At 34.7% G+C, this 26,916-nt stretch overlaps 1 protein-coding gene across 1 annotated transcript in view; it reads left to right on the forward strand.

Annotated features, from left to right (window-relative positions):
• The window catches only part of CNKSR2 (connector enhancer of kinase suppressor of Ras 2), a 207,601-nt gene that overhangs the window by 44,859 nt on the left and 135,826 nt on the right, over positions 1–26,916 (forward strand). The window contains exons 5-6 of the mRNA XM_004690082.1: positions 11,384–11,425; positions 26,785–26,904. Of these exons, the coding sequence (XP_004690139.1) occupies positions 11,384–11,425; positions 26,785–26,904 (162 nt within the window). The remainder of the gene's footprint in view (positions 1–11,383; positions 11,426–26,784; positions 26,905–26,916) is intronic.

Genomic DNA, 26,916 nt, shown 5'->3' on the forward strand with positions numbered 1-26,916 from the left:
GTGGCAGACCTCCCCTGACCCGCCCGCTGCTCCCCTCAGCAGTGTACTTCGTTGATCTGCCTGTTCTGCTTCCTACCCTGTCTCTGATGAAGCCTCTCACCGCCCCTGCGCCTCTGGCCTGCACCCCAGTTCTGTATGCACAAATAAATCTTTAAAAAAAAAATCATGGAATAGTTATTGCTTTAATGTCTGCATTGGTTAGGATGTCATTTGCATGTTCCTGCTTTCCCTTGAATTTGGTGGAGGGTTGCATTGCCTCATTAAGGTAAACTAGATTATGATATAGTAACAGGGCAAAAGTATTACTGCATTTAACAGCACTCACAGCTCCATTTTGTGTTGCTGTGATTTATTCCATGTCTTCTCTTCAAGAACCATTGGTCATCCTAGTAGAAGTAAAAGAAAATCGGGTGAGATGTACTGGTTCTTGAAGTTTCTGCATGGAAATGAGGCATAATGCTTTGGCACAATTTTATTAGAAAAAGTTCGTCCCTGTCCATGGTTGACTTCATTGGCTCAACAATGTTTACTTTTCCTTTAATAAAAAGAAGTATGTATTTGAAATGATGATCTATCACAGCAATAAATATGAATACTTTAATTATAGTGTTATCCTAGGAATTTTAGGGAACAAAACTTTATTAAATAGAAAGACAGTAATATTATGTGGGAAATATTTAAATATAAAAGAAACCATTTGGTAAAAGTGAAATTTTGAAGAATTTTTTTATCTCTCGTCAACGTGCACATTCATGTGTGCTTTTAAGTATAATTTATTGAAATATGGGTGATAGTTTTGGTTTGAGGAAGCAGGAATAAATGAATGACCTTTTAAATTATATCAAAGCATAGAAATAAATGCCTCTAACCACTCTGTGTTACTACCAGGGAGTCCTAAATGGATACGGATTCTGTGTTGTATTTCTTTTGAAGGTATATCAAATTAAATCCAGATTTAGGCTGCTGGTACTATTACTTGGACAATCTAGCACTTATTAGAATTTAAATATCTTGTCATCATTGATCTCATTTATTGAATGACTGAGTATAAATGGCAATTTCTCAAATGGTACATAGTTTAGACAAATAGTTACTTTTTTTTTTAAATGCAGGAAAATGCAATCTAATTAGATAAAAGCAGAAAGGAAATACAACCTGGAGAAATTTTTTTAACTAGTTTTTGGAATCTTTTCATATGTGACTATTTGCTTTCCAACAGTTGGGTGGATTTTCCTGAATTAAACAATTAATGTTCGTGTTTTTATTTATAATGGAGCATGGTGTTTTCTCTTTAATTGAACTCTTTAGTAGAATTTGTCACAAGGGAAAAATTGTCTCTCATCTCTTAGACACTATAGATTTTCTTTCCCCTGTGATATATTAGATGGTCATTACAATAAGTAACTTGAACATCGGAAGCTAGAGAGGCTTTTTATTAGAAAGAAATATTAGCTTCATTGGATGAGTGTAAAATTCTTCATATAGTCCACAGATCTTCATGCAGAGAATGACCCAATTATTTTTCTTGAAAATACCTGATGAGATCATATAGATTAAAGTTTAAAATCTAATTCACATTTGAAATGATTTTAAAACTGAAAACTCAATTCTATTTTTGCACAAAATAGGAATGGGAAGGTACTAAATATACTAGTTTCTTTGGAAATTAGAAATTTCATTTTAAAAAATATGACTTTAGAAATTCTGTCTTTATACCTAATATATAAATCCAATGTAAAATATTTCGTATGAAATTCAGTACCTGTGTGGAGCAGAACAGGTGCATCTGAAATACACTGCTAGGGGAGTATTAGAAGAGACGGAAGTCTGCTACTGACATTGAAAAATTTTAACCTGAAAACTTACTAATGAAGATCAGAGTAAAGCAATACTGTAATTTGAATACATCTTCCAACTGTTTGGTAAGTCAGTAGCCTTTATATTTCAAAAGAAGAAAAACTAAGCTGAGTATTTTCTCACACATTTTTTTCAGAGCCTTAACAAATCTGAAAATCTACTCAATTTTGCTACTTGTTCAGGTTTTCTTACTGAGATATAAAATGTTAAACTATTGAAATTGTGCCTCAGAAAAACGTGAGATGCAACTTGCAGCTTACTTGTACTTTACTGATAATTAATCAAAAAATATTCTAATGATTTTATGTGCCAAACATTTTTGCCTGAAGCTTCTGTATTCTTTTCTTGTGTTTGAACATAGACCTGTAAAGTCATTTTTATATGAAGATGTTTGCTTCACTCAACAGATTGTAAAGGAGACTTTATACTCAAAGCCATTTTGTACTGAACACTGTCTTATGTAATAGATTTAATGAAAACAAGTCAGAAATAAATCAGTAGAAAATCTTACTGGCAGAATTCTCGTAGACTATTCCTTACTTCCCTTAAATCATATTTCTAACAGGAGGATTGATATCAATGGCATATTTGATCATAATACTTTCTGTTTTTATATCCCTTCATGGATAATTTATCATGTACAAGATAAATTATAAACTCTTTAAAATGGTTGAGTGCCAGCATACTGCATCAGCCTCTTGTTTCAATACATCTTATTTCATAACTCATTTTCTAGTGACATAAAGCTGTGTTTACTTGCCCACATACATCAGGTTCTCATTCCCTGTGCCTATCTAATGCTGTACCCTCTGCCTTCAATGGTACCTAGCCCATTGTTGATATAATCCCTGTTTTGGATTACGCTTTTCAGACTTAACTCATGCTTCACTTTTATCAAAATCCTTTTTAATTTCTTCACGTTACTTAATTGGATGGATTCATCTTTGCCTAATGCCTTCTGCCCATCTCTGCCTTTTCTGCTACCAGTTTACATTGTATGCTATTTTCGTACAGCTTTTCTGTTAGACTTTCAACCTTTTGTTTATTTTTTTATTTGTCTTTTAACTCCTTGTGTCTTTTGTACAGCCTGAGATTACCTTTCTCTAGACACCAAATATTAGCACATTACTTGGCATGATGCTTTAGTAAGAAGTGAATTATCAACAACTATGCCTTGAGTAGCACACCTAACTAATGTGTTGCAGTTGGGTAAGATGTATGTTAAACATCTTTCCATGATGTAATTGCAATGTTGATTAATATAGTCATCTAAACAAATAGTTATTTGAAAGGTAGTGATGAACCATAAATGGTGTGTGAATATAGAATTTTTTAGTATATGCCGTAGGTAGAAAATGGCCAACATTTTGGGTGTGAAGTTAAGAGAATTATGAGAAATTAATTAATTAATTGATTTCATAATTAGAGAATTATGAAATCAGAGCCTGTTGAGTTGAAAGGGACTTAAGGGATCCTCTAATCTAATACAACCTCCGATCCATTCTGTGGATTATGACAACAGGTAACTAATGTTGACATAAAATTTTATAATTTACAAAGTACTTCCACTCTCACTGAATGTTCACAGGTAGTTAAGTGGAGTTGTTATTATGTTGTTATATTCATGGCAATTCTGGTAATACAATACTCATAAGTAGAGCTGTTGTTTTTTTTATCTATTAATTATAGCTGTCTGGTAGAAAAAATTCATAGGGTCTGCCATATACTATAAAATACAGCTAGCCATGCTAGAAAGTAAAGACATTAAACATAGTTGAGAAAATAAATCCAACAACTTGCCTTAGCTCATAAGTTAACTCATTGAACAATTAAGCATTATTCCCATTAGAGTTGGGAATGTTTTAGAGTGAAGTGGAAAGAACAGGGGAAGGTATTAATAGATAGTCATATACTCAGTTTTATTGGCAACTAACTATGTCCGCTTGAATTTCTCTGGGTCCAAGAAATCATAATGTGCGACGGGATATTAGGAGACTGCCACTAAGTCATGCCCATCCATATTCTACTCCCCTTCTTTGTTCTTTCAATGTTACGACTTGTAACCCTACTTAACCTAATGAAAATTGTAGCCTGCTCTTTTAAAATCATTTAGATAACATCTTTTACAACCTTCCTCCTTATTCCTGAAGTAATGCCAGTACACTAACAATTTAGTGGTCGTTGAATTTTGCCTTAACTGAGTTATGTAAGCATATTTATTTTTGGTGTATTTTGTAAGTTAGCTTATCGTGATAAACTCAAAATTGCCTGTTTTCTTTCCCTCCCCTCATTGTTTATCCTGTTGCTTTGATCCTGCTTCTCAGAAAATTTATAATTCTTTTTCTACCTTGATACAGTGCTTGCAATAGTAGGTTACATCAGTTGTTATTTGCACATGTAAACTCCCTGACCTTTGTTCATTTCAAGTGGAGTTTCATCTCCATCATTATACTACAATTGATTTTTAGGGTTTAGTGTCATTTTGCTGAGTTCTCTCATTTAAATTAGACACTGTTTAGAACTTATCCCTTTTTTAAATTATCTTTCCTTGTCTTTTTCCATTTATTTCTGATCATGAAACTAATTCTTCATCTGGTTCCTAAACATAAACATTGTTTCCTATTCTATCCTCAGCTGTCTTATATTTATACATACTTTTTGTGATGAATTAGTTGGTTTGAAGCTACTCAGCGTGAGATTAACCATTATTAAAAGTTTGCAAAGGTCATTTAAATAATTTCAGCAATCATTTAAATATTATAAGCAAAACATTTTTATTTTATTTGTATAGGACCTAAAAAGATACATGAAAATCTACATGAAAAATAATTATCTAGTATAAAAGGCATGCTGTTTCTATTCACTATTTCTTTATTCAAATTAGTATCTTAAATTATTTTTATGGCTATATACCAGACACAGTTGAGAAATAATTGTACAGAGCAATACAGTATCCAGGTCCTTAAAATTTGTTATAAACTCTAGAACATAAATGGTAACAAGGAGAATAAAGATTTTTCAATGTATTCTGCTCAGCATCCGCATCCTTTCACAGGAAGGATAACTAATAATGATCCTTTGTCTCACTAGGAATTTGGTCCATTGAAATATCCATCTCATTGTATGGAAAAGGATCCAGGAGAACTGCAACTGTTAGTTTGCCTGTACATTAAAAGACAACATGAAACACTGCAAATTAGTGGTGGGAGTATATAGTGCAATGTTCTAAATCCAATTTTAAAAATCTCAATTTAATCATGACCTAAAAATAACTAGAATGTCATAGATGTAACTTTCCATGGATGAAAAGGTTCACGAAATGTGTATTTCTCCACATTCAGTGCTATTTTCCTTGTAAAACTTTTAGGGAAAGATTTGGCTGTGTTAATTAAAAAAAAAAATGCGCACTTGAAAAGCAAATATTTTAAAATTTTATTTTGATGGAAATAAAATAGCTTACTAAGAAAATGAAGCCTACAAAGTACCTAGGGCTCTTTAAGTATTTAACATGACAAAATGAGCTCCATAAAATTACAGCTTGACTAAACAGAACATAGTCATTTGCATTCTCTTCTCCTTCTTAATGTAAAGTGGCAGGTTAATAGGCACTTTTTCATGTTGTTCTGTATTGTTTTGTTTTTATTATGTTGTGCCTTACACTTTGTGAAATCCTTTGACTTTCAATAATGAACAGGCTGATCTTACTGAAAGAATGGAGAGACATAAACAAGTAGAAGCATTTACTCAAAGTAGTCACCTACTAAGGAAAAAAATTAGGAGGAACAAAGGAACAATCCATCCCTAAATTGGGGGGATGTTACACCAAAACACAGAGATGAATGAGCCAACAGAAATTACTTTTAAATTAATTGGTGGATGAGTATTCTGTATATTTGATCATTTTTTGTTTTAATTTCGTATTCTTTTACCACATTATACGCAATAAAATACATTTCTTAAAATCACCGGAGGGGGTCCTTACATTGGACCTGTATTTTTGGCTGTGCTCCTGGGAATCTGCATTTTAACCACTCCCTCATTGAAACTAACATACACAGAACTAAAATTACTTCAGTAGCTTAATTCTTTTAAGTGTAGTTATATTGCTTGTGCAGTAATGCTGCTGTTTTCTTTGCCTAAAAAACTGTTTGTTCCCAAAACTCAATTTAAAGCTACCTTCCCTGACTTAACAACAACAAAAAAAGTCATTGAAGTAGCATTTGCTTGGCACCAAAAATCTGTTGTATTTCCAAATATAATGACCCCTTAGCCCATGTATTCACAACTCTTCCCCTTCTATCTTTAACCACTACTTTATTCTAAGAGTCTAGATTATTTTGTTTTGCTTTGTTCAGCAATTTTATTTCATTATCATCTACCTAAGAAATCTTATACTGTCTGTCTTTCTGTTTTACTTGCTTCACTTAACACAATATCCTCTAGGTCCAGCTATGTTGTTGCAAATAACAGGATTTTATTCTTTTTTATGATTGAGTTATCATTCCATTATGTCTCTATGCAGTGCATTAAATCAGGTCTTTTTATTTTTACTTATTTTTAAAGATTTATTTATTTATGCTTACAGAACTTAAGCCAGAGATGTGGTGGGTGAGAGGATTCACCAGAGACAGAGTGGGGAGCAGAACAGGCAGATCGACGAAATACACTGCTGAGGGGAGCAGCAGGCGGGTCAGGAGAGGTCTGCCATGCCATGTGGGTCAGCTCCCTGGGTGGGGATTGAACTCGTGATGCAGTGGCTTCGGAAAACTTAATAATGCAGTGCTTTAACCTGTTGTGCCCAAATCAAGTCTTTTTTAATAACCAGTTCTTAGCTAGTGTGACTAATGCTGGGGCAAACAAGAGGGCACATAGATATCTTTGAATAGGTATTTTGTATTCTGATTTATTTTTAAGGCCTATTTAGTTGTTTCCTGTCTTTTTTTGTAGTAATGGTGGCTATCCCAAAAGGTTTAGTGCAGATTTAAGCTTTAATAATTTCACATCTAAATATGCCACCAACTAACAAAAATAATTATTTTTTCAAGTTTTCTTATAGTCATTTAGTTTTGTTTATTTTATATGGTAAGTTTTCAATTTTAACGTTTGCATGTGACAGTTTTTTAGTCTGATGTAAAAACAGGACTGACCACCTCAGTTATCTAATGCATTTCTGTGAGACTTTATATTATGGGATCATGTTAGAATTGTCAAGTATGTATCAGACTGATCCTTGAACAATCTTTAATCTAGGATTACAGATGTGATCCTTTTTGTCACTGATGAAATCTTTTTTTTTAGTCACGGATGTAATCCTTTTAGCCGCAGCTGATGAAAGTTTACATAGCTTGAAATTTTTATTTATTTGTTTATATTTTATTTATTTATTTTACATAATTCTTAATTTTGTGCATTTTTTCATCTCAATTGTAATCCCTGTAGGCTTCCCACCCCAGTTTTGATCCCATTCCCCTTACCACCCCCATAAAATGCTCTGGTTTATTATAGTTGTTCATTGTTTTCATTTTTACTTTATTGCAGTTCTTTTTCTTTTTTTTCCCCTGACCCCTTACACTCCTGCTGTGAGTGAAACCATCCAGTTGTTTTTCTTTTTCTTTGTGGCTTATTTCACTCAGCTTGATCCCTTCCAGATCCATCCATGTTGCTGCAAAAGGCATGTGTTTATCTTTTTGGATTGCTGATTAATATTTCATTGTGTATATGTACCACATCTTTTTAATCCAGTCATCTATTTTTGGGCATATGTGTTGATTCCACGTCTTCCCTATTGTAAATAGAGCAGCAATAAACATGGAGGTGCAGGTGTCCTTTTGGATCAATATCTTTGTGTCCTTTGTGTCCTAGGAGTAGAATTGTTGGATCATATGGAAGCTCCATTTTTAGCAGTTTGAGAAACCTCCAAACAGTTTTCCATAGTGGTTGTACTAGTTTGCATTCCCACCAGCAGTGCAGGAGAGTTCCTTTTTCTCCACATCCTCACCAACATTTGTTGTTGCTAGTTGTTTTAAGATGTGCCATCTCACTGGGGTGAGGTGGTATTTCATTGTGGTTTTAATTTGCATCTCCCTTATTACAAGTGATGTTGAGCAATTTTTTCATGTGCCTGTTGCCTTCTTCATTTCCTCTTTGGAGAAGTGTCTTTTTAGCTCTTCTGCCCATTTTTTTGACGGAGTTGTTTGCTTTTTTGTTGTTGTTGTTGAGTTTCATCAGCTCTTTGTATATCTTTGTGATCAGTCTGTTGTCATTAGTATTGTGTGCAAATATTTTGTCCCAATCAGCGTGTGTCTCTTTGTTTTGTGTAGTGTCTCTTTTGCTGAACAGACTTTAACTTGATGTAGTCCCAGCTGCATATCCTTTCCTTCACTATCCTTGCTTTGCGTGATGTTATCTTTAAAGATATTATCGAAGTGTATGTCGTGCAATGTTTTCCCTACTTTCCTTCTGGGTATTTTATGGTTTTGGGTCTTATGTCTAGTTCTTTAATTCATTTCAAGTTGTTTTTTGTGCATGGTGCGAGATAGTAGTCCAGCTTCATTTTTTGCATGTAGCAGTCCAGTTTTCCCAGCTCCATTTCACAGTTTGAAATTTGACTTGGACAATGTGTATCAAAACCCATGGCTGTGTTGAATTCTAATAAGAAATATATTAATATTTAAAAAATTGTATCAAAACCCATGGCTGTGTTGAATTCTAATAAGAAATATATTAATATTTAAAAAATTAATATTTAAAAAATCACATGTTGATTTGTATAATTTATGACATTTATACTTCAAAGTTGCTGAAACTAAAAACCTCATTAAGGTTGTGGAATTCTCTATATTTTAACTTGTTTGTGTAAATGCCTATCTGCTTGAGCTTTACTTCTCTAAATCAGGGGCCATGTTTTATTTGTGATTATCTATCTAGCATAGTTGATTAATATTTTTCAATGAAGAGAAAAAGTGTATCTCTTCTATAGTGTTCAATTAGTTTAACATACTTAATGTTAGTTAAACTGTTACCTTGTAAATTTTGATATAGGTGGTATGTTTAAACTTTAACCTCAGACTTATTTAGTATTTAGTAATATTTATTGTTTTTGTCTATTATAGTTAATATCCTTTTAAATCTTCAAATTACTGCATCTTTGGCCTGTAAGACTGATTCTCTTCAGGTTGACTCCTAAATTCTATGGACACACTCCTTATTGTCTTCAATGGCTTCTTTCTAGTGTCATTATAATCCAGACTCATTTTGCACATTTCCTCTTCCAGGTCTTAAATCAGCCATTTTCCTGGAAGGCCTCAAACTGGGGTTGCATTTATTACTACATTGCTCATTTTTGTCTATGCCTTTTCAATAGGCAGCACTTAGAAATACAAACATACAAATTGTATATTTTTATATTTAATACATCAAGAAACTCTTAAGGCTTTTATTTAGCCTCTTAAATATATTTCTAACTTTCTCCAATGCTAGACACACTTATCAATGACACCAAGAGTGGGAGAATGATCACAGGTGCTTTCACCTAATTGTTTGCGTCCTTCTATAAAATACATAAAATAATTTTATCAAAACTGTAACAGAATAATTACAGTACTATTAACAGTCAATATGAATGAAAATGGCATAAGATTTTTGATAGTATTTTGATAGTACTATTAACAATCAATATGAATGAAAATAGCATAAGATTTTTGATAGTATTTTGATAGATTTTTGACAATAAGATTTTCATAGATTTTGATATGTCACATTAAGGATGTATAAGTGTTATATTGTAAGAGAGGTGAAAGAGTTACACTGAGTGACTACTATTTTACTAGCAGAATATATATTAAGCTCGTGTTTACCTTTTTCTTGAGGAGAATCTCTCTTGAAGTTTGAACATTTAATCATATCCTATGATTCTGAAGGGTCAGTAAACAGTGAAACTTGAATCCATTACAGCTGGAAAAAACTATAGAGGCAGCATGGGAACTGGGCAACTTCACAGCTTTTTATTAGTTTTTGAAATGAATTGGACCCAAATGTAACCTTTAAAACATTTGCACCTGTACCTCCCTGGTGATGCAAGGGGTTAAATCACAGAAAGATGAAGCTATCTGCAGCCATTGCAGCACAGTTCTGTCTCTGGCCAGGGAGCTGACTCACATGGTTCAGCAAACTTCTGTCTCACCCACTGGTCCCTTCAGCAGTGCATTTCAGTAGATCTGCCTGTTCTGCTCCCCATTGTCTCTGGTGAATCCTTTTACTGCATTTCCCCACACCTCTTTCTGCACATGACAGATTATCATGTTGAAAAGAGATTATTACAAGCTGTGTTGAATGTGATTCCTTTTTGTTAAAATTAAAGTTGGGGCCCGCACAGCACTGAGAATCTAAAGCCACTTCTGCATGAGTTCGATCCCCGCCTGCCCCGGAGGTGACCACATGGCGTGGCAGACCTCTCCTGACCCGCCCGCTGCTCCCCTCAGCAGTGTACTTTGTTGATCTGCCTGTTCTGCTCCCCACTCTGTCTGTGGTGAAGCCTCTCACCGCCCCTGAGCCTCTGGCCTGTACCCCAGTTCTGTATGCACAAATAAATAAATCTTTAAAAAAAATTAAAGTTGAGAGAAAAATGAAATGGACTATTTTTCTTTGACATAGGCAATACTGTGTATTGTGGAATACAGACTTTTTTTTTTTTTTCAAAATTAGATAGCCAAATAATTAATATTTTTAGGTAAAAATAGTCAATTTAAAAATTTTGAAGTAATGATGCACAAAAGCAACAATTTGTGGTTAAAATGTATTTGTCACTTACTGTATGGCAGATAATATGGTAGTCCATTTTTCTCATTTAATTCTCATACCCTTTATAGGTTACTAGTGATGTTGTCCCCATTTTATAAATTCCTTGAGGAAACTGAGCCATAGAAACATGACAAGAGCACTTTGCTATATTATTGCCTAATCTTAAGACAATGGTGTTTTAATATTTTATAACTTGAGGTACTCAAATTTAAGTAACAACTATAAACCTTATATTTATTGGTGGCATGTATTAATTTCTAAACATATAAAGTATATTTAATAGCCTATATTAGTTGAAAATATGAATATTTATGACATTTTAATGTTTTTCTCAGTGTCCCAATCTATGTAAGTTAGTATTTGAAATGAGGGGAATTATACAACAAAGTAACACTTATCACATGTAAAAGTATAAGTGGAAAAATAGTTGCAGTAATTTTTTCAGCATTTGCTGTTAATAGTGTATTTAGTGCCTATACTTCTTTACTATGTGTGTTAGAAATTAATAAAATTATAATATGTATTTAAGCAAAAACTGGACTAACTCTCTATCACAGGCAACCATTATGAATATTTTGGTATATAATTTCTGGTATCTTTCCCATTCTTACTGCTGTTTTTGCTTGAATTGTCAACACCTTTTCAAATTGTAATACACTTCTTAAAGTATTTTAAAGCGAATGCTTTTTTTTTTTTTTAACTAATGCATGTACTTTTTTTTTGACAGGATTGTACTGTATATGAAACAGAAAATAAAATTCTCCATGTGGTAAGTATTCTTGGATTTATTTTCAATCTCATTAGAAAATATTTCTTAAACTAGTAATTAAATGAAAAGTCTCAGCCTGCAAATTAAAAAAAGGACAATATGTTGTAGGAAAAGATCAATATAATCAAAGCATAGTTTTAGCCATTCTGTTCTATCTAAAAGGAAAATATGATATAACATTTTAAGGTTTAGTTTGTACTTAGATTAGAATATAATAACTACAATAAAGATTCTAGAGACAAATTTTAAATTAGATTTTTTTCACTTCTTATCTGTAATTTGCCTCATTATTTCAACGAAATACTTCATAAAATAATCAAACTGCTTTTATTCTGTTTCTAAACTCACCCAGCAACCTTTGAAATTTTAATTTCAAAATATTTGTTGAATCAATTAGTGACTTTGCAGATCTTTTATTACTAGAAATGATGTCTGAGTGCATTATACTGTGGAGAAAGTCATCTCATTTCTCGTTAATGAATGGTTTTCTGCCTTTCTTTGTAAATCCGTTCCTTGGTTGGTACTTATCTGTCTTAACAATAACATTTTCACTTCTGGTGTGAGATTGTCATTTCTGCATCTTCTAACCACTAGGCTGTGCATATCTCTACAGCTCCCAAAGATACTTGTCTGTTTTATTCCTGCTCTCAGTTGATAGGCTTTCTATTTCTATAAAGCCTATATTGACTATTTTAAAAACAAGATGTTATTTTATATTTGTTGTATAGAGGTGAGTAAGTTTTAAAATAACTTACCCAATATTATAAAGAGAAAATACTAATTTAGAGTGCCTCTTCCTGCTGGTACCTACTACGTAAGTGTCATTGAGTAAACCCCCTTCTAGTCCTCTTGCCCTCATAGTGCAGCAGTGATTGCCATGGTGACTTGTAAGGGCAGTAGAAGGCATAGACAATTAGTGTACTCTTTTCTTTGTTAGTCCAAGAGGGAGAATGATTACCACCATCCTTTTCATCCATTTCTAAGATCTGGAGAATAGAAAGAAACTAGTGTTTATTTAGTCTTTTGTTGTCCCTGGTAGTAGTTTAGGGCCTTTAAACATTGTTAACTTAATTCTAATTTTATAGACAGCATGACTAAAGATGGCAGATGTCACAGTGCTCAAGTGTTGAGTAGGTACCCAAACCTGCTCTTCCAGTTGCTGCCAGTTCTACTTCTGAGAGTTTCTGAACTGTAGTGCCTTGTTCTCTGTGCAGTGTAGGGCTACCAACCAGCTCTGCCTGTAGTGTTAGTAGCTAAGGAACACGAATAGATATTTTTGTTCCTACACTTTATTTCCTAAGAGTGGCTATTTCTTTGGCAATGAAGTTCCTACAACAATGACTGTTCCTTCTGAAGTACTGAATTTACTCCGTTGGGCTAGTTTGCTACTGTGGGTTCTTCACTGCATTCACTGCCAGGCTATTATTGAGGTTATTATGTGTTACACAGACTCCTCTTCATATGAAGTTTCTCCAAAGTAATCTCTTTCTGGTACTGGCACCAAAAAGAGTTGTACTTTTCCTTTTGCATTACTGCCAGTGCTTGGCAGATATGCCTCATGGTATTCATTTTGTATATTGGCTTCATTCTTGTTCTAATTTATATCCAGGACTTCTCTTTGTCTTTCTCAGGTAACATATATATGGTATGTATTTATATTTGTTGACATAATCTTTTACATGAGGAATAATTCTAGTAGAAACAAATGGACATTTACACTTGATAGTCAAATGTCAAAAAAGGAGATGGAAATAGTGCACAGGAAAAAAATAACTAGGGTACCGCAAAAATAGGAATTTGGTTTCTGAAGAAAATTCAGATTCTACCATGTGAGAGAATAACAGAAAGCAACTAAATGAGGAAAGAAATATTGTGCAATTTCTTTTGTACAAAAGATTTAAAATATAATTTTAATTAAGTACAAAACAGTTTAAATGTAATTAGGCTAAGGAAATAAGCTCTTGGCTTATAAAATGATTGGAAATTTATTGAAAATAATAATCAGATTTTAAATAAATTTCTTTTGATTCACTATTGCTATATTGCCACTGTTGCGTTGACAGCAGCGCACTGACAAACAGGAGTCATGGAGCAGGCTGCAGATGCAGGATGCTGCTCAAGAGAATGATTCTGGCCTTTTGATTGACAGAATGATTCATTTATCTTTCTCAAAAGCCAGCTTCTGTTGTTAGAAATGAGAGACAGCATAAATAACACTGCGCAAGTTTAGGAATGAATGCAGTGACTTGCTTTGGTGACTTATGATTCAGCTAGTGATAATTTAAAGATTCTGTGTAATGATGATTTAGAAAGTGGATGGCTGCGACTTTATCAATTACACTGTTTTGATTGGCATTAACCAATAAATTCAGCTCAGAAAACACTTGCATTTTCATGTTATTCTATTTTTCCTCCTAACTTTTTAATACAGAGATAGCCCAACCTCTACTAAAGGCTTCATACTTGTGTGTTGCTTTGCCTCTCTATAGGAATTTCTAAAAAATAATATACTGTGCCACTCAGTATATGATGCTGAAATATTTTCTGTAAAATAAAATTTTAGAGGAAAATATCTTTGCAGATTTCCTGTAATGTAGAAGAGATCACGTTGAGTCTAAAGAGCTGTGCTTGAATCCTTTTTCTGCCATTACCTATATGCAGTGATCTAACTTTTTTTTGAGTTTGTTTCTAATATGAAAAAAATGAGCATATTAATATCTTCCAAGTGTGATTGTCTATAATCTGAGGATCCTCTTTCCAGTGTTTGAATATTTTTTTACTCCCTCCTTTTCTTTCTTATATGCAACAGAAAGGAAAATGTCTGAGTCTTGATATCATTTGCTTCAAATGAAAAATGTGAGCCTGTACAGCTGGGTAGAAATTACAGCAGCTTGTGGTGCTCACGAGCATCTACTGTCTCAATCCAAACCCAGTCTATATGTCTTTTATTTTATCTGGAGGGTGCGGGGGCAGTTTTCAAGAGGAAGGGGAACTTCTTACTGATGAAAACCAGCCATAGCTAGGAATTCCGTGCACAAGGCCAGCTCCCAAGTGCCCTTCAACACTTAGGAAAGCTGGGATAGAGAGCTGATGAAAGTTGTAAGGTGTGTCTTTTCCCAACTGATCTCTTTTAAGAGTGAATGAAGAAAAAGAATGGGAAAAATGAGTATCCTCCTATGCATTGGAAGAAAATTGTTCCCCACAAGCTGAGCTTATTAAGAACATTTGTTTAATTTTAAAGATTTATTTATTTATGTATACAGAACTGGGGTCCAGGCCAGAGGTGCAGGGGTGGTGAGAAGATTCACCATAGACAGAGTGGGGAGCAGAACAGGCAGATTGACGAAGTATACTGCTGAGGGGAGCAGGGGCCAGGTCAGAGTAGAGCAGCGGGCTGGTAAGGAGAGGTGTGCCGGGTCAGGAGAGGTCTGCCATGCCATGTGGGTCACCTCCGGGTCGGGGTCGGACTCATGCTGAAGTGGCTTTAGCTTCTCAGTGCTGTCCTTTACCCTGTTGCACCATCAGGGAGGGCCCTGTTTAATGTTTTCAATGAGCATCAAAAGTACATGGTTTCATTGATACAGATGAAGTAGGCCAGAATAAGGAGGTATGGCCAGTATAAGCTGAATGCAAATGGAACAAAGAAAACAGTTTGTAAAACTAAGAACATACAAATAGAAATTAAAGCAGGCTGAAAGCAGTAAAAAGCAGACAGAATACTGCAGAAACTTGAAATTAGATAAACTTTAATGACTTAGATTTTTAATTAAAAATGACAGAAGATAATGGTTGTAGAGGATAAATTATGGTTAGCCTACTTTCAACTAGTTATTAGCTACTGAGGAATAAATCAATAGGAAACAATTTAAAAAAATTTAGAAATAGAAATTGAGAAATTTGGATTCATGGAAATAAAAAGGAAAGAAAACAATTTCAGTATATTTTCTGGTAACATTTTGTTACTTCTATGGCAGGAATTAATTCTTTTATTCAGCCAGTGAAAAAAGATGAGTGGTTTTGACTTCAAAAAAAATAAAAATGAAAGTGTATTCAGGTGGATACTCTAAAACCATAAATGCCAGATGACAATTTAACAAAATCCATAAACTTTTGAAGTAAAGCAGTGACTAAAAATGTTTGTGCAAAAACAACAACAAAAAAAAAACATTTTTTGATCAACAAGACCACTTTTGGAAAATGGTTTTGAATAAGTTTATCAAATAAATGAAGCAAAAGTTGAATTCCTGAATAGGAATTGTAGTAGCAAAGAACTCGTGCTGAACAACAAGAGCAGACGAGGAATATACAATATCTGAGTCCATTCATAGAATGGGTAGCTCCAGTAACATTCCTTTTTCATGGTTCTGGAATCTGGGCAGTCCAAGATCAAGGAGCAGACCACTGTGGTGTATGCTGAGGGCTTGCTTCATGGTTCAAAGGCATTCATCTCCTTGCTGTGTCCTCCACATGACAGAAGAGACAAAGCAGCTCTGGGGTCTCTTGAATCAGCCCTTCTCATTCAGAAGGGTTCCTCTCCCATGACCTAATCACCTCCTGAAGATTCCACCTCCAAATTCTGTCACCTTGGTGATAGGGTTCAACAAATGAGTTTGGGGCTTAAGGGGACAGACACAATGAGTCTATAACTAAGGACAGATAATGCAAATGTGATATTATATATATATATTTTTTTTAAGAGATATGACCTACACCTTTACATTAAATCACAAGCACTAACATTGCTTTCTAGTGGCAATTATCCCTGCATAACAAGGACTTCCCGTAAAATGCACAATGACACACACACACACTAAAAACCATGAGAATCTGAAGAAATTAAAATAGGCACACCTTACTACTTAACATGTGCATTAATAAAGTCCATTTTGAAAGCAAGTTTTAGGTAACCTCAAGTTGCAAAAACATTAAAACTAGCACTTGTATGGTATTTACAGTTTGCCTCAGGCACTTATGTGCTCTGTATAAATAACTCACTTAGTCCTCATAGCAACCTTATGAGATAGGGATTGTCAGTGGCATCTCCAATTTGCAGGTGAGGAAACTGGAGCGCAAGTTTGGGTAGGTGACTTTCCCAAAGTGACATAATTGGAAAAGATTTAAGGTAGGATTTGAACTCGGGCAATCTGTTGACAGTCTATGTCTATATCACCTTGGGAATCTCGTCTAAAAAGGAGTTCTAAAACATAACATTTTCTGTGTTAAGTGTTTATGGCAGCATTATATAAATAATGAAAGAACAGGAATAATAGGATAATGCTTTAGTAAACTGTGGTGCATTCATAGGATGAATTATTTGCTATTCATGGTTACTATTTGAAATTATGCTTGTGAATATATAATGTTGGAATAAATTATAGTAATATACCTAAAATATTTGTATGTCAGTGTTAAAGGAAAGATGCTAAATGATTATGTTAGGTAAAACTTAGATTGGAAGTACTGTAAACAAAGAATGAATCATCATCACTGCTGCAAATTGAGAAAGGAAAGTATTCTATATTAATAGTTCCTGTGCTTACTTGATAATGTAATAACTGACTTTTTTGGTTTCAAATATCTTCCCAATTCTCTTCAATTAACTTGCATTGCTTTTGTAATGAGCTTTTTTTTTTTTTTTTCTATAATGAGGTAACATTGGTTTACAACACTATATATGGTTTAGGGAATAGGTTCACACTTCAGACGTCTGTCACCAGCCCACCCTCAAGGTACCCATAATCCTTTACCATAGACCATTGATGTCTCTGCCCCCTTAGTTCCCACCACCCTCTAGTACCCTCAGTTCTACAGTGTCTGTAATGAGAAATTATTAAAATATATATTCATTCTTCATACATTTAGTGCCCTTATAGCTTTTAATGGATAATTTTATGGTACATGTAATAAAGTAGTCAAAAATTATTTGGATAGTCCTTAAACTAGATTTCCCATTCAGTTTTCTTCATTTTAAATTTGTAAAGGATTGTTTAACTTAAAATTAGAAAGTAATAGGCTATGAAGGCCTGAAAGCCAGGTAGCCTTGTGGTTGTTTGATTGCAGTGGTGGATGGAGCTATCTGTTAATAGGAAATATGGGAATGAATGAAAGGACATTGGGCAGGGTGTTTTTGTAATTTGCCCTTAAATAAAATGGAACAGATGGCAGAGTGCGGCCATCAAGGACAAAAGGAAATACCGATAATCAGTGTGATATGTATGTGAGTGATCAGTGATTAAGAATGAATAGTATTTTATTTCACCTCTGTAGATCTGTTATTTCCCTCTCAGGTTTTCTCCCACATTACATGTTCCATGGCATATTAGAGCCCGTCTGGGTTTTGTTCTGTACAGGCTCTTGTGGCAGCAGTTAATCAGTTCCAGGGTTTTCTTCAGTTCTGTACCTTATTTTCTCCTCACACTGGCTTTCACTAGAGCCTTTGAATTTGGAGAGAGCACTCCCCAGAAGCCATTTTAGATTTTGTTCTTTAGTCTGCTTACTCTGCTTGGCACAGCCCTGCTATTCTTATTGGTGAGTGTGAAACAGTTGTCAGCTTTGATAAATTCACGGAAATCCCAGCCTAGACATAATTGTTGAAGTCCCATTGTTTAACCAGATCATTCTGAGTTCAAATATACCTTCTAACTTTAACAAGTGTGGTCTTTCTATATGGACATTTGCTTTGTGTTGGCATTTTGTAAAACCCTATTTTTATACAGATTAACAGGAGGAAGGGAAACCATGAATGCTTATTTTATTATTTTGGAGTTAAGATTATCTCTTAGTTGTGTACTTTACAGTTCACAGGGTATTTTCATGAATGATCTGTGTTCTAATTTGCCATCCCCTCCCCCTGCTTCTCTCAGCTTTTCTTTTCAAGCTGTTTTTTTTCTTATTTGGGTTTGATCATGAATTAGGCTTATTTTTGTCTTATTAAGTATTTATGTTATTTAATATGCAGTCTTTTTTTTTAACTTTAAATTTGAGTTCTATACTCCTAAACTCCATCCAAGCTGAGAGTATTATGCCTTCTCTGGTATGTAGACTAAAAATGGTAAAAACTGTACAGAACCTATAGTTAGGCCTTGAAGAGCCCATAGAAGAAAATAAAAGAGCTCATTTTAGGCTTTGTCCAACATCTATATAATTTGTATAAAAATAATTTTCTTTTCCTAATTGTCCTAAACTTTGATGTAATACCAGGGTATAGCAGCAGGCCCCACAATAAAAGTACAATTATTGCATTAATATTTTATCTTATCAAATTTCCTTAAAAGAGTGGCACTCTAATGACTTCATAACAATAATTTTATATCACAAGGTTTCTTTTGTCTGAAAAGGCAACTTTACCAATTAGACAAAAACTGTGGTCTTGGGCTATTGCAAACTGAATTTTTTTTTTTTTGGTATGATTGACATTCTGCTTATAACTGTGGCATTTGACCATGAAATTATGGTCAGTATTGTTAAAATATGAACTCTTATGCTGATTTGTAGATGAAAAGTGTTAAGGTGCTTCATTATCTTCATTGCTAATGTTACCCTTCTGTGTTGGCACCTTGTGAGCTATCTTTGTGGTTAGCCCAAAGAAGCATGCTAGCACTGTTGCTGAAATAAGCTTCTACTTCTTGAATGTTGTATTAGATTTTCTTAAAGTTTAGATACTCTGGTGGATAATTGTCTTATAAAATATGTTAGTTCTTCACACCTGATGAGCAGTACAGGAAAGAAGAAATCCAGAGATATGATGGAGATGGAAAATGTTTGTCTTTCCTGAGATAAAAAAGAAAGTATGTGTTTACACTACATGGAATGTAGGCATGCATGAAAAATTAGCCTGTTTTAGCGTGTGTTGTTATGATTTGGATAGTCAATATACATGCAAACATTACATTTGCTGAATGCATCATACATTATCATAATGTGCTTTCCTATTCAGACCAACTCTGAACTTAAAATCGTTGGATTAAGAGCATTTCTTTTTGTTAGAGAGTCAAGTGAGACAGGATAATATAGTAGAAAAAAACACTAATTTGAGAATTTAAGATTTGGCATCCCAACCCCATTCTGACACTTACTAGCTAAATTAGCCTCACTGATTAAGTTGGGGATTGAAATGTCTGTGATTTCTAAAGTCTGTCATAATTCTTTAGAAAGATAACTGACAAAATCAGTAGAAAACAGTATAGCCACATAAAGTGATAAATTGATGGTCTGCCTTCATCTGAGATCATTCTTTATATGGTCAAAGACAACATGGAACTTTAAAACTATAGTACCAGTCACTGAAAATGTAATGATTTTTCAACAAGCTAACTGAATCAGATTGGAGCCAGAAATCATATAATAACTTGAATAAGAGAGTTGAATCTAAATGAATTATTGAACTACAATAAAAGTATAGCTATACACATGGAGGAAGGACCCTAAAGCATGCCCTCGGACTGGGGTGGGGAGCAGTACCCAAGGAAGGCGAGCCTGTAGGCAGACACCCTCCCCAGACTGAGTGTGGGAATTTGCTGGGGCAGAGGGGTTGTAGCTGCACTGGCCACAGCCAGCTGAAACCTTTCAGGATGCAAGCAACTGATGTTGGTGAAAAGGCTCACAGAGAAGGGGTGCTGCTGTGGGTATGAAGCAGGGTGGGCCACAGGGTGTCTGTGCTTGGCTTAGGCTGAGGCTGTCAGATTACCAAGTGGTGGCCTGTTCTGGACATAACTGGGCGTCCCTGCATACAAGCACCACTGATGATACTTGCAGCAGGAGCAAGAGAACATGAAAATAGCACTAGGGAATCTGCAGGGGAAGCCTCCATCCCCCTGCACTGTCCCTTCAGTGCCCTCTACTGACAAAAACTTGACCTTGTGCACACTGTAAAGCAGAAATGCTTGAATAGACCTGTCTGTTATCATAGAACAAGCACTGAAGGGTGAATTTGGAACTGAAAGCCAGTATCTAACTTGCTAGTAATTTTCTTCTTAAAACCACATATAACAGGCCCTCCCTGGTGGTGCAGTGGGTTAAAGCACTGCACTAAGAAGCTAAAGCCACTGCAGCATGAGTTCGATTACCGCCTGCCCCGGAGGTGACCACATGGCGTGGCATATCTCTCCTGACCCGCCTGATGCTCCCCTCGGCAGTGTACTACGTCGATCTGCCTGTTCTGTTCCCCTCTCTGTCTCTGGTGAAGCCTCTCGCCGCCCCTGAGCCTGTGGCCTGTATCCCAGTTCTGTGTGCACAAATAAATAAATCTTTAAAAAAAAAAACACACATATAACAACTTTGACTTTTTCAACTGTAAGTGAAGATGTTGCTCTCGGGTCTCTCCTATTTATTCCCCGTTTGCCTATACACTGTCTATAGGTAGCGTGTGGATTTTCTAGAAGCTTACCAGTTAAAATGGAACAGCTTCACTCTTGATAGTTAAGTCGAAAGTATAATTAAGTCATCTTCTTAATAGCCTACAACTTAGTTGAGACACTAATGTGTCCAAATTCTTGTTATTCTTGAACCTGGAGAGGAGCATGCTCCCACAGAAGCACTCTCATCTGGGAACACCGCAAGCCTGCCTAGCTCTGTTTGCTGCCCAGGGAAAAGTAGGCAAATAGAATGGAGGTTTTCCCAGAGCTCATTCTGGTTTCCAGCTGACTACTCCATAGCAAAATCAGAGGAGCAACGGAACCTCTTGTCCCAGGGAAGTAGCTGGAAGTGTCATGGATCCATTTCTTGCTCCTCAGAACAGGTACATCTTTGGGTCTGAAATTCTCTCACTGTTCAGCACTGACCTCATCAGTGACTGTTACTTCAGAATTTATTGCTGTTTCAGCCATCAGTATGGTTAATGTTAGCAATGTTAAGAACAATGTCAGATCAACACATTGCTGTAAACCTTGTTCCAGGTTGTGAAATCCTTGAGCTTGCTTAGTAGTTGGCATTTGAATTGTGTGTAGCAGGTAGTTCTTATGGAATGAATGATTGGCTTCCATAGGCTGTGGTGCTCCTGGTAGTTTCTTTTCATTTTGCTTTATTGTTTTGTATGTGCTCTTTTTGTCAGAGATTGTGCCTGAAAGGACTACAGAATTTTCTAGATATTTTTGGAATGAAGCTTACATGACCCTTATCTGCATCTGTATTTACTTTCTGAAGCTCTTTAAAATTCTTAATCCTTGCTGTTCACAAGTATAATTTTTACATTGGGTTAAGATTGAGGTTCTATTCTATTCTGCTCATATCTTAAGGTTAAAGAATTGTTTCTCCTTCAATTTTTGTTCAATGAAGAACTCTCCTGCTTGGGAAATACGTATATGGAATAATGCTTTTGAATGCCAACTGAAATTAGTCGTTTTCTTTCAAAGTTAGCTATGATTGTTCACTCTTTGTATCTTATTAGGGAACCATCATAATTCAAAGTGCAAAATTGCTAACTCAACAGAGATCTGACAAATACTAAGCTACTAAAAATGCTAAATTTCTGAAAGTCTTATCATTTAGAGTTTGCATTATTTAATGTTACAATAATTGTGCAATAGTTGTAAAAACAAAACTCTTGTTCACCAAATACAATGCAAAATTCATCCTAAATTGACACAGATTTGCATGATTTATAATAATGAATTATACTAGTAGGCCAGACAATAAAATAAAAACATGCTCTCTCCTTGACTATTTTAATTGAAATATTATTGTATATCAACAATTTTTTAACATGTATACCCTATCAAAATAAAGCTTGTTAGTATTTCCTATGTTACTGATAATAAACCTGAATCATTTCAGCTGTTTAACTGAATTAAATTTAAAATGTATATCCATTTGTTTGTTGTTTCCTCAGCGTATCTTGGCTTTACATTCATGTCCCTTATATAGATGTATATGCCCACAAACAAATGCTTTCTGTAAAGCCTTATTTTATTTAACCTTATGAGCCTGCGGTTCTTTTTTATATCCAATAAATTTCTCGTCTTTTGATCTAATGATAATTTCCATTGATTTTCCCCAATACACTTGGAAGAATAGTTGATCAATCCTCCACTTACTTAGAAAACATTAAATAAAAATAAGTAGTTCAGTCACCCACTAGTGTATGATGAAGCCAGCATAAGACTTTCTCCCCCATCCCTTACTTTTTCTCTAGTATTTGTACTTAGAACACTTTTGTGTTTCTTTTTCAAAGTACAATAACTAAAACTTCACATGTTAATCTAAAAGTATATGATAAATCCAATGATAAGGAAAGAATGTTCCCTGTTATTATTAGTTGATGCATTAATGTAGGGCTGCCATTTGTTAACTTCTGTAGTTACTGAAGTGTTGCTTTTATACCTGTTTTTAAAACAATTATTCACTTTATACTAAGCATGCTATGCTCAGAATTTTTTTCTTTTAAAATTGTTATATTTGGGTTAGCCCACTGTGTGTGTGTGTGTGTGTGTGTGTGTACTACACACACCTTTTAAGAGTGTGATACTCTACCTCTGAACCATATACAGTGTTGTAAACCAATGTTATCACAATGAATAAATAATAAAATTCGCAGCAAAAAGATATATATTAAATACAGTGTATGTAGAGAAGAATAGGAAAATTTTGCTTCATCCTAAGAATATGCTTTATTTAATTATATCATATTAAGATACTTTATAAATATGAAATTAACATAAACAATCTAAAAGAAAAAAATCACGCAATATAATTCAGTTAATATCATTCAGTCTCGTGACAGTTTTCTGTATTGAAAGGTTAAGTCGTAGCTAACTTGCCTGTTAATTGCTCTTCCATTTGTTTTCCTAAAGAGCCTTTTTTTCGTTGTTGCATATCTACTCCCGATTATCTCAACTACATTCTGAATTGCAAGAACACTTGTAGAATTGGCCCTTGTGTTTCATTATACTGTGTAGTACCAATTGAGTCACATAACATCCATTTGCAAGATAAGTTTTATACAGTACAAAATGAAATTGATCAAAAACAGAAATCAAGATTTAAGGATCAAGTGAGATCATCAAATGAGATGATAAGCATAATGACTAAAAATTCTGCTCAGACAACAGCCTTGATGTACTTGTTTAGCCCGACTTTCTCATTTCTAAACTGACTGTAGTAATACCAACGTCAGGAAATTGTTATGAGGATAAATAAGAAAGTGGATATGAAGTATTTAGTAGTGTCCCAAGACACATGGTAGGTACTCTATAATATTATGTTACCGTGTAGTAATGAAGAATGCATTTTCTTTACTATATTATAGTTAATTTTCTTTTTCTACAATATACTATTAGGTAGCAATTAGGTAGCTTTTAAATGATAACATAATATCACACAGTTTCACTGAATGAACAAATTGACTTTTTATAACAATGTGTTAAATAACTTCCCTGGAATTTTGCCCTAGTACTCTTAATGTGATTTCCTGCAATAGCTTGATGTATGATTCAGTAATGACTATAGGATTAGCATATAAAGTGAGGCCATTTTATATCCCTCCTAATTGGCTTATTTAGTCAAATGCCAGATGCTGCAATATAAAGGTTCTAGTACATTATCTCTAAAACAGGCATCAGGGTTCTAGAGGAATTTCATTTCTAAGTCTTTCTATTATTTTCTCAAGGTCTTTAATATGTGCACTTCTGAAAGCTTTACTGGAAAAGTCAATGTTTTACTGATACTTTGTATTCCCAGCAGTCCTAACACATAGCAGGCATTTGGCAAACAAAATCACTCAAGAAGAGGAAACTGAACAAATAACTTGCTACTTAATACATTGGATTTAATTGGTATTTTCTCTTCTTTTCTTTTGTAAAAATGCCAGCAGTCTAGTAGTATTTCTGCCTTTGCTCCCTCTGCCCTATTCTGAAGTCCTTCAGTGATGAATAGGAGAGCTCCCATTGCTCATTACGAGTGTGTTACATGGACCTGTATACATCTGTTACCTTCCAATTTATTTATGCATTGGACTCCTTTGAAATATGCTTGAATTTGTAGAAATCACAAAAGATTCTTTTTAACTTACTGATTTATTATCCTTCAGATTATCATGCAATCCAAATATCCTGTACACCAACCATTCAGAATTATAAATGTTATCTCCCCCCCTACCGTTAAGATAAAGAAAGAATAAAAATAAAAGTGTAACCAACATGTAGGAGGAAAGGAATAGTTAAAGGACTCAAATCTGCCCTAAAGTGTTTTCTTTTTTCTTGTCAAATAGAAGCAATTTTGAACTGCAGCCAGATTTTGTATGTTAATTGCTACCATTCTATTCTTTTATCCATGGTTGCAGATGAATATTTTCAGGAAGAAGTCACACATGCACATGCGCACACACAGATCCCAAGATGGACTACATAATTTGTGAGACTCAGTGCAAAAGGAAAACGCCAAGCCCCCTATTCAAACACAATTAAGAATTCCAACAAAGCAACAGGAGAGCCTAATCTAAAGTATAAATTGGCCAAGGGGGGGGTGTCCTCTGTTTCTAAAGGGTGGTCTTCCTATTGGCACTTTGCCTAGTAGCTCTTCAGGGCAAATAGCTTTATTTTATCTACCAGCACTCAGACAGACCCAGACATCAGAGAGCCATGAGATGGGAACTCCGTTATCACCTTGCAGTGTGAGGGCTAATTTTTGTAAGATGGTTAAGCAAGGCTATAAAATGAAGAACATGAGATAGTTCATCTCATGAGTAAGGATTAAACCTGTTTTGTATAGATAAACCAATACACAGAAAATAAGCACTTATATACTTCTTTGGATAGGGTCTTCATTGTCTTTAGTTTTAAACTTTGTTCTGATTTTCATTATCCCCTGTTCTACCTCAATAGACTGATCTGCAAGTATATTTTTAAAAAATAATAATAATTTGATTGCATCACATAACAAGTAAGTGACAAGATGATGATGGTGGCTCACATCTGTTTTATACCAAGTACATATTCCTTCCTTGGGTATCAGTGAAATGTCTGTCTTGAGAGGCTGATAGCCACAATAAATGCACAGCATCAAGAAGCAGATGCAGAAAGCAGGAGAGTAATCGTGGAGGGAAATTTAACCTGACAGTTTCTGTCATGTGAGAAAGCTAAGACCAGCACAGAATGAGGCCATGGTCCAAGTATAGAATGAGTCAACGAAAAGAGAGTCTTTAGTATCCTGACCAGGCACAGAGCTCTCCTCTGCCCCCTGCCCCCCCCCCCAGAGTAGAACAGTGGTCACAGAACAAACATGGCATGTTGGAGATGGATAGAAGATAACATTGATTGAGTAAAATAATAGCTTCTTTTACAGTAAAGAGGGAAAAAATAGATCCCAAGTGATGGACACAAGTCTTTACTAAGTACAGTGAGCATCTGTGGAATATCCAAGGGCCAGTATATTTTAGGGCAGTATATTCCTAGTTTCATTCACTTATGTTCCACTTTATTCATGATTTTGCCATGCTTAAATCTTAACCACACCATTATGGATATAACATTTTTTACATGTATTATTCTATATCAACATGAATGGATTTATCCTAACTGAACCACTACCTTTCTGTCATCAGCCACTTCACTCATTGTTAAAGCTCATTTGCTTATCAGTTTATTCAACTAATATTTGTTGAGTGTCTTGTATGTTCTAGGATCTATCTGCCTGGTGTGGGTGGTTGGTAGGATTGGAGACACAGAAGAATCTAGAGTTTGAGGATACGGTTCCTGCCTCAAAGGGCTCCAGAATGAGGTAGTTATGCAGTTTGAGAAAGCAGGATTAAACAGGTACCAGACTTTGCCTAGAAGAGGTGGGAAATTTTATACAGACGTACTTCAAGCCGGAAAATTTAGACGAGTAAGTAGGAAACAATCAAGCAGATTGGGAAATTGCTCTTTCCTAGACCTTGGCTATTGTTTCTTGTTTTTGAGGTAATATGGGTTTTTCTTACAATGTTGTCTGATTTAGAGGTATAGGATCTCTCCGTTTAGTTGTTACCAAATCATACCCACCTTTAAAACCTTTATGATTGTGAATTAAAAGACATCAGGGTTTTTTTAAATTACTGAGTTCAATTCAATATGATGGTTATTATCGAGAAGTTCTCAGATTATAATGTGGATGGTTTACAAATAATCATTTTTGGCCTGATGAATAAAAGCGTAGAAGTAAAATATAACCATGATTTTCTTGTATATTTTGACACATGGCAGCCATACTTGGAATGTAGATATATATTTCTACTAGAATACCTTTTACACAGATTTTACAGAATAAAATGCCAACTACTTTCTTCTATTGTTTCTTTTATTTTTATTTGGGGAAAAAAAAACTGTAACCATGAGTGATATATATGTTACTTAAATATTTATCATAATAATCTTTTTCTTTTTCACTTTTAGTGTAAAACTCTTTCTGGAGTCTGTGACCACATCATATCGCTGTCATCAGATCCTCTCGTTTCACAGTCAGCCCACCTGGAAGTGATTCAGCTGGCAAATATCAAGCCAAGTGAAGGGCTGGTAAGAGAGCCT

Source organism: Condylura cristata, unplaced genomic scaffold (genome assembly GCF_000260355.1).
Source record: "Condylura cristata isolate star-nosed mole 26May11 unplaced genomic scaffold, ConCri1.0 scaffold00027, whole genome shotgun sequence".
Taxonomy (NCBI): Eukaryota; Metazoa; Chordata; class Mammalia; order Eulipotyphla; family Talpidae; genus Condylura; species Condylura cristata.